This window comes from Chondrus crispus, genomic scaffold, assembly GCF_000350225.1.
Source record: "Chondrus crispus Stackhouse genomic scaffold, scaffold_318, whole genome shotgun sequence".
NCBI lineage: Eukaryota > Rhodophyta > Florideophyceae > Gigartinales > Gigartinaceae > Chondrus > Chondrus crispus.
In genome coordinates, this window is record NW_005179208.1 from 8389 (window position 1) to 16967 (window position 8579).

Consider the following 8579-nt stretch of genomic DNA (forward strand, 5'->3'; position numbering starts at 1 on the left):
TTTGGATTTTTCCGGCATGGTCATCAATCCAGCGGTAGCTTCGATCTGGACAATTTTGAAGCTGTTAACCTTTTCGAGCCCGAGCTATAACTCTTGCTTACTCTTAACTCTTGACTGTAGAATATACAATTCCTGTACTCGCTTGTAACGTTACTTTTTTGTGGTTCTTCGTCGAGTGTAGCCTTTTCATTGAGACCATTTTAGTGTGGTGTTTGTTTACCAAAACTGTGTAGAGTCAGAGAAGATTTGTACGTCAATCCCTATCTTCAGAAAAGTATAGTCTCACTGATTTGTAAAGTCGCATTTTGCAGATCGAACAGGATGAGCAGTACCAATTACGCAACAGTGGATGAGCTAGAGGAAGTCATTGATCTAACTCATCCACAGACGTCCCAAAGTGAAGACCAGAGAGTCTCCTCTTTCCCTTCTGATGTTGGAACTCCTATACTGACATCGTCATGTCATGATAAGTCACAAATTACTTCGTTCATGGACGTGAAGGAGACCAAGTGGCTCCCAAAGACTTCTGTTATTGGGATTATGAGAGAGTCTGCGTCTGTCATGTACCATGTTTGTTCAAGAATGATGGCAGAGAGCCTGCAATCTCATAATTCTCTCGTTATTTCCATGCTTGAAACAAGTGAAGATGGCGTTCTGCATGTAATCCGCGGTCAGACAAGCAGTCAGGTTTTAAATCAATTGGTTTATCGCTTCAAGGCTAACGGAAATTGGGATGGGCGCGTTCCATTTCTGGAAAGCAGCGAAATCATGCAGAAGCGGAGATACAAGTGCCTCGGAGTGAAGCATTGTGCGCTGGTACCATCTTCATTTAGCGGGAGAAACCATGGAAATAGTGAAACGTTTGAGCAGCTTCTTTCCGAACAGAGGGAGAGGAAGGATGGTAGCGCTTCTGCGAAGCATACCGCTAAGCGTTTGGCAAGGACTTTGTTTTTGTCGGTACAAAAAAAGTCAACAGTGCGGGTGGGTATTGTCAATACATCAGGACTCCAACTGCATCACAAGGAGCTCCAGGGGTAGTGCAAAAATGTCGAGGAGTCCCTAAATTAAGGAAAAACAGATCCACTGGAGAATATTTCCTTGGTTGTTCTGGTTTTCGAAAGGGAGATGGGGATAAACGGTCTAGCATCGAAGGTTGGGCGTCGCCGAAGCACTCATCTCAATCTCTACATGCGTTGACAGATGAGGCTCTGGTTGAATTGCAAGAGATGTTACATAGCGGGAGAGTCGCAGACTGCAGCAAAGAGGACTGTATGTTCTTCCTCAGCAAGGGAAAGAGAACTGCTCAATGTCCGGATCACGGAACATCTCTTATCGAGACTGGGGCTTGCCCTGTAAAATTAATCCTCATGCAACCGGTCGGTCAGGTGTCGTGCCATACCGCGGTCTACAAAAGAGGTGATATATTGCGAGGACTGCCTGGAGAACAAAACACAATTTGTTTTGCCTACTTTCAAGGAATACACAACCATCCCCCGCCACCCTCGCCTGTATCCTCTTTCGCGAAAGATACTCTTATTGTTGAAGAAGCTTGCAAGTCGAGAGGAGCCCCTGCAGCCCACATCAAATTGGAGGTTCAGAAGAAACTATTGCATAGCTTTGGAGCTAGAGGTTTCGGGGTTTCTGTAAGTGACCACAGAATTTACGATATCTGCACGGCAATGCAATCTGGCGCAAAAGAAAGAGAAAGCATTGGAACTATGTTTGAAATGGCAGCGGATGAGAGAAACGAATATGTGAGAGAAGCCAGAACTGTGGAAAAAGGAGGAGCGGTGGTTCTTTTAGCAACTAATTCAATGATCGCAAAAGGAGCGACGTCATCTAGCTTTGCCGGAGATGCGACCTTCAAGACATTGGAAAATGACGTTTCTATGGTGAAGGTTGTCATGTCGACAAAAGAAAGTTTCAAGCCATTTCGATTGTCGGCTAAAGTTTCGTGGTATTTATACAATGTTGTAGCACAAGCTCATCCCGGCCTATCAGGAACGAAGGGAATTGTCGTCGCCAGATTCATGATGAACCGACTTACGCGTGATTCGTACTGTATGGGATGGAAACTGTTCCTGGATCACATGCAGACACACTGGAGAAGAGCTGTGAGTGCGCCGCAAAGTTAATGCTTAATACGCGTACCATACGTGTTCAATGTAGACCAATGCGGGATCCGGTGCATCGAAATCAGGTCAATAACTACTGACTTCGATGCCGCCGAAATAGAAGGAATTGCCCTGGCCCTTCAATCGACAATCGGAGGTTCAGCACGTATGCATGTGGAAAACATCATGATTGGTTGTACTGTTCATTTTGACAGGGATGCAAGGCGACGAGCGGCCCGACTACCGGTGAATATCAGAGATGTGTTCTATAGAACGATGATGAAAATGCGCAACTGCAGAAGCGTTATGGAGGCAAACGAGGCTCTGGACTACATGAGATCGCTGGACAGGTCTTGGGCAGATTGGGTACTAAAATACCCCTTCAAGACGTTGGCAATTACAGCGTTTTCAAATATGGCTGATCAAAATTTCCGCACTGGATTTCAGGACACAAACATCGTTGAGAGCCAAAATAGGAGAGGACATCACATCTGTGGCGTGCAGATTAATCCAGCCATTGCCGCCAAACGACTCGAAGATCTCGACAACATTTCAGTCGAGGAATCGCTTGGATTGGATAGCGGGGTTGGCGCGTACAACATCCTTCGCAAGCGACAGCGGTTTGACTCTTTGGTTGCCCCATCTGGATCGAAATCTCCGCAGAAAAAACAGAAGAGATCCAAGTTTCTTGGTAATATCCCAGGCAGTTCCGAAAGAAAAATTAAAGCCTCCGTATCTCGTTCAGACACGAAGCATAAAAGTCGGAACACAATGAAGGGAGACTTGTTGGAAATGAAAATGATTCAGAAGAATGTAGCTGAGGCAATGAACGAAATTGTCGAAGAAGCTTCAGCTGTACAGATGGAAAAGCTTACCGATCTGACAATGAAAGTTGAAAATGCGTTATCAGCATTTGATGCCCGAATTGAGATTCTGAGTTGCCTGAAGGAAGTAACACAGGATCTTCTCCTGCGCAAAGTTATCTCGACGTTGTTCTTGAAAATTAAAACGAGTGGGGACGATATCAAGAATGCTCAAGGCTTGGAAAAGAATGATTCTGCCGTAAACTGTATTGATGTTGATGCTTCTGATAGAGATCTCTGAGTAGGCACGAAAGTAAAATGGTATCGAGACTTATGTGTTGAAGCTATCTGTGCTATCCTATTGAGTCCCATATTTCTTCTGAAGATCACCCAGCGACCTACGGACTTTGAAAAAGCGTATAGTCCTGTTAAAAGACTGACTAAACTACCACTTCGAGTATGGAACGCCCTGTTTCATGGCTCCTATACTCATGAATTGAGTAAGCCACCTGTTTTCAGGGTCGATGTTTGCATTTGTCCTTTGCTGAGGTGGTTAATGTTAAGTGAGCAGCAGGCAAATGTTAACTTGTTTACGGAATATGTAGTGTCAACCTCATTTTGAATATTGAATACCTTTTCTTGGGGGTTCGAAACTCATTATGAGTTTCGAACCCCTTTTTTTGGTATTCGAAACTCATAATGAGTTTCAAATACCTTTTTGTGGGGGTTCGAAACTCATAATGAGTTTTGGGTCCCTTTTCGGCCTCCCAAATCTCATAATGAGTTTTGGGTCCTTTTTGGAGTTTCAATACACATGAAGAGAGCACAGTATGTATGTCGCCACGATCAAGCGTGTTTGCCATAGAAAAACACTCACTATCTTGAAGTCGCATTAAGTATATTAAAGTTTGCAGGATGTGGCCTTCTCATTTGCGCTTTATTACTAAGTAATTTAATCTCATTAGCGCAGCGTAATCCGTGACAGCTTCACCAATGGTAGAGAACTGGACTTTACAGATCGAACTCATGAGAATTGTTAAAACTTCATCTTTTTGTATGATTTACCAAGATTGTATCGATTTTTCACTACCGAAAACAGTCCAGTTTATATCATCCAGAAGATCAAGTGCGGTACATAGGTAATATAGAGTGTCCATGCGCATGCAGCAGTGGAAATGGTATTCTCATATTGATTTGCCCAGTAGCGGGAACATGTTTACTAGAAAATTAGACGGGTGGTCAATGTTTACCCAGTGGCAAGTAAATGTTTACTAGAAAATTGGACGGTTGGTCAATGTTTACCCAGTGGCAAGTAAATGTTTACTTGTTGATCGGGGGTCAATTTTTACCCCGTGGAAAGTAAATGTTTACTTGTTGACGGATATTTGGACTGGACAGGCGGAGTGCTGTGATAGGTTGCAATACTTTGAGTTTTTCAAGAAATTCAATGGCTTCTTTTGCCCCTACTGTAATTGAGTTTATTGAGAATTGTATTTAAATCACGGTGCATATCGCGTATGATAAAAAACTTTATTTACAACCAGGGAGAACCCGGATTGCAAGGGGGAGGTTAACAGAAGGATGGATCTGTTGATCGAGAGTTGACATGAGGAGCACTGTGAGGGTGTCTTAAGTTAAGACACACCGTCACAGTGCTCCTGCAAAAACCAGACTGTTAAGACTGTTAAGACTCTTAACAGGCTGGTTTTTGCTTTGCCTTGCCCGGTTTTGCCAGGAATACTTTTAAATTCTTAACAAATACCGTCTGCTTCGTAAGCCGTTGCTTTTCTTAAACTCAAAAATTAAAACATAAGAGCCAATCATAGCACGCCAAATCACCACTTTGGGCAAAGCAAAGCAAACTGCAGAAAAACGGGGCATGTTAAGACACACCCTCAGGGTGTGTCTTAACCAGTTGGTCTTAACATGCCCCGTTTTATGAGAGGGTGTAATGTGACGATATGTACAGATCGGGATCAGGGAAGCGGGACCGGCTAAGCAGGATCGGGGGAGCAGGATCAGGGGAGCGGGATCAGGGGAGCGGGATCAGGGGAAGCGGGATGTGACGTCGGTGTCGGCGAGCTCACCGTTTTGTCGCTGGCGACACCCGGAGATGGCCTTCTCTCACCGTGGCATACGGTGGCATACGTATCAAACACCCGCCGTCTACTCGAACTGCCGCCTGCACTTCCCCTTCAACCTCTTCGTCGCCCCGACCTTCCCAACCAAACCCACATCCAGCCCTCACCATGAGCAAGAAGGAGAAGAGCCCGCTGCTCTACTTCTACGGCGTGGAGTGCGCGCACTGCGACCTGATGGACCCGCTGATGAAGCAGCTGGAGGACGAGACGGGCATGACGCTGCGCAAGTTCGAGGTGTGGTACAACGACGACAACCTGCGCCTGCTGCAGCGCCTGGACAGGGACGGCGTGTGCAACGGCGTCCCGTTCTTCTACTCCAAGATCAAGCGCGACTGGATCTGCGGTGCCACCATCTACCCCAACTTCAAGGCCTGGGCCCTCGGCAAGCCGCACGAGCGCTTCCTCTCCCCGCCCGCGGAGGAGGGCGAGGTCATGGGCCAGTTCAAGGGCGTCTTCGATCGCATCAAGAGCACCGGCTTCGACGCTATTCGCAAGAGAATGGAGGCCGGCAAGAGACTCGCCGGCGATGATAACACCACCCCCGCTACCGCCCCGAAGAAGGGCGCCTTTGCGTTTTATGGCGGCGTGTTACAGCCCATGGGAAGACCGCAAACTTGTCCCAGACGTTAACACATCCCCACATCGCACATCCACCCGCCCACATCCGCCCACATCCGCCCACATCCGCCCACATCCGCCCGCATTCGCCCACATCCGCCCACACACACACACACACACTCACACACGCATACGCACACACAGATACACCACGATCATCATCACTTTTGACTTTCCGCTCGTGGACAACTTACAGGTCGACACCTATGTAAACACTTGGTCTCACTCAAGTAGTCGGGGTAACGATTTTACAGCCTCGCGTACTACGGTAGTAAGGTTTTATACTGCTGTGCTACCTCCAAAAAAACATAATTAGTAGTCCAATTTAGTTGTCCTCCTCCGCCTCGCGGATCGCATCATAGTCAAACGCCACAAACTTGTTCCCGCTCCCGTGCAGGTTGTAGAACTTGTTCTGGAATTCCACCCAGTGCAGACGCAGCGCGTGCAGGAACGCGCTCAGCGACTCCATGAACATCAGCACCCCGATCGTCAGCCCCACCCACATGAAGAACCCGACAATCATCAGCACCGAGCTCCCGGACTCGATCGACAAGTACAACAGCTTCTCGAGGAACACGTCCGATAGCTCCGCGTGCGCGAGCGACAGAGCCCACAGCCGTAGGTAACTCGCCGTGTTGCTCACCGCCCCGAGCACAAACTCGATCGTGTGGATCATCTGATTCACAAACGTGTTTGCGAAATCAAACTCTTCCTCCTCTTCCTCCTCCGCTTCGGCTTCTCCTTTGCCGCCCATTCCGCCGCTCATCGCCGACACTTCGCCTCCACTGTTCGACGACAGCAGCTCAGCCGTCTCGCCTTCGTCCACCAGCGGTCTGTACGCGTCCTTTTTCTTCGCGTCGTACCTGGCCTTGAGGATAAGCGGTTTGGGGAGCAGCATCCATGGCACAGCAACGGCCGCAAGCAGAAGCAGCACTACTTGCACTTCCTTCTGGAACGGATACAGTCTCCCTTCCTCCGGAAGACTCCCGGGAGCCATGAACATGCCGATCAGCACCGTCTTCAGATCCGGCGCGAGACAATTGGGATCCGCTCGGCACGCGGGTGAGTCCCAGTCGATGCTCCATTTCAGCAAAATGAGGATAACCAAATACCCGAAAGTGGCATTCATGAAGATCATCTGCGGCACAAACACATGCCACACATCCACCTGGCTGTTGTACTGCTTGGCGTTGAGGTACGACATGCAGATACCCATCACCATCTGACACACGCCCAGCACGATCGACAATTTCATCTTGTACGAATTGAAGAACAGCAACCCGTTAGCGCTCCCTTTCCAGACGGGATCGAAGCCGAACGGATACGGCGAAACCGGGTTCTTCACAGCGGAAGGCACTTCACAGTTGTCAATACCGCAAGCCATCACCGACTCCTCCGTAAACTTCCACCGCGAACCGAAAAGATCCAGCGGCACGGCGAAAAACTCATTGTACAGAAAGCCGGTAAAGATGGAGAACAGACCCATCAACAACAACATGTACCTTCCATCATAGCACGTCTGCATAAACTCTCCCAACTTTCTCCTCACCATCCTCTTCTCATTGAGGACGACCCAGGCGGCAAACGCAAACATGAGGAAGCCGTGGCCGATATCACCAAACATGACGGCGAACAAGAACGGAAACGTGATGACGGCAAACGGGGCCGGGTTGACCTCCTTATATTCTGCGACACCATACGACTCGACGATGCCCTGAAAGACGGTGGTAAAGCGGTTGAGCTTAAAGTATGTTGGCGGGGTTTCCCTGCCGACAGGGCGCTCCTCCAAAATGGAGTGCACCTGGGCATGCGAGCGGTGCCTGCCCTTGTTGAGCGCGGTCCTGACGCTATCCAATGCAGACGTCGGGGCCCAGACCTCGGCGATAAACAGAGCGTTACTAGTATCATAGTTGAGCATGTTCAAGGTATAAAAGACGGCCTTCTCGCGCCTGACCTTCTCATCCCAGAGGGGCAATTCCGCGGCGATCTCATGCAGCGTGGCGCTCCTCTGCACGGTGGTAGTATTAATGACGGTGTCCAAATCGGCGAGGCGCTCCAGACACTGCTGGTACGCTGTGCTTTGGGCCACAAAGTCCTCGGGAAAGTTGTACAAATTGGCGGCAAAGGCCTGGCAGATCTTGGCGACCTTGCTTTTCACCTCACTGCCGGAGAAGAAGACCATGAAGGCGCTCTTCTCCACGCTTTCCCCCGACGCAGGGTCGACCAAGGGCTCGGGGATCTCCGCGAACCTGACAAGGCAATTGCCGCGCGTGGCGCGAAACAAGACGCGCTCAAACACAGGGACCTTGAGCTTCTCCACGACGCCCGCGTAATAGGCCAGGCTGGTGCCACTCGGGTGTCTCGCCGAGGCTAGGCGCGGGGCTTCGTCGATGAGCGGCGGGGAGTGTTCCCTTTCGGCTGCGTGGGTACCGTACACGGGCCCTGTGGCCTCCATGGAGGGGTCTGACATGGCGAGGGATCCGTACGAGGCCTGCTGCAAGCGCGGGGCGGCCGAGAAGAAGGCGGCGCCCTTGTCCAGGACGTAGCGGAGCTCGACGAGCTCGTTGCGCTGGAGCGTGAGCGAGGTGGCGTGGGCGTTCATCTGCAGCAGGGCCTGCTCGTGGCGGGCCAGGGCGGCGTCCAGGTCGTCCAGGCGCAGCGCGGCCGCGCGGGCGTCGAAGTGCGGCGGCACCTCCAGCGAGTCCGGCGGCGGCACCGACGCGTCCGCGGCGATCTGCGCGTGCAGGAAGCGCAGGCGGCGCTGCATGTCGTCGCACAGACGCACGTTCGCGGAGAACGAGCGCTGGAACGCAGACTGCTCCGGGTTGAGGTCGTTGAACTGCACGAGCGCGAGCTTGCCCAGCTCGTCGATGGTGGCGTGCGCGGCGCCACGCTCGAAGTAG

At 50.4% G+C, this 8579-nt stretch overlaps 3 protein-coding genes across 3 annotated transcripts; 2 read left to right on the forward strand and 1 right to left on the reverse strand.

Annotated features, from left to right (window-relative positions):
- Nucleotides 1-5030: 5030 nt before the first annotated feature.
- On the forward strand, nt 5031-5588 carry CHC_T00005825001 (hypothetical protein). Its single transcript, XM_005717443.1, has one exon. The coding sequence runs from the start codon at nt 5031-5033 to the stop codon at nt 5586-5588; it is 558 nt and encodes a 185-aa protein (XP_005717500.1).
- A 47-nt stretch (nt 5589-5635) lies between these two features.
- CHC_T00005826001 (hypothetical protein) lies at nt 5636-5992 on the forward strand. The gene has a single exon (XM_005717444.1). It carries the CDS (start codon nt 5636-5638, stop codon nt 5990-5992), a length of 357 nt encoding a protein of 118 aa, XP_005717501.1.
- Nucleotides 5993-6001: 9 nt separating this feature from the next.
- CHC_T00005827001 (hypothetical protein) lies at nt 6002-8443 on the reverse strand. Its single transcript, XM_005717445.1, has one exon. The coding sequence runs from the start codon at nt 8441-8443 to the stop codon at nt 6002-6004; it is 2442 nt and encodes an 813-aa protein (XP_005717502.1).
- Nucleotides 8444-8579: the final 136 nt, after the last annotated feature.

Coding starts and splice junctions, on each gene's coding strand:
- CHC_T00005827001 (XM_005717445.1), bottom strand. CDS start 8,443: ATGCAGCGCCGCCTGCGCTTCCTGCACGCGCAGATCGCCGCGGACGCG.
- CHC_T00005825001 (XM_005717443.1), top strand. CDS start 5,031: ATGGCCTTCTCTCACCGTGGCATACGGTGGCATACGTATCAAACACCC.
- CHC_T00005826001 (XM_005717444.1), top strand. CDS start 5,636: ATGGCGGCGTGTTACAGCCCATGGGAAGACCGCAAACTTGTCCCAGAC.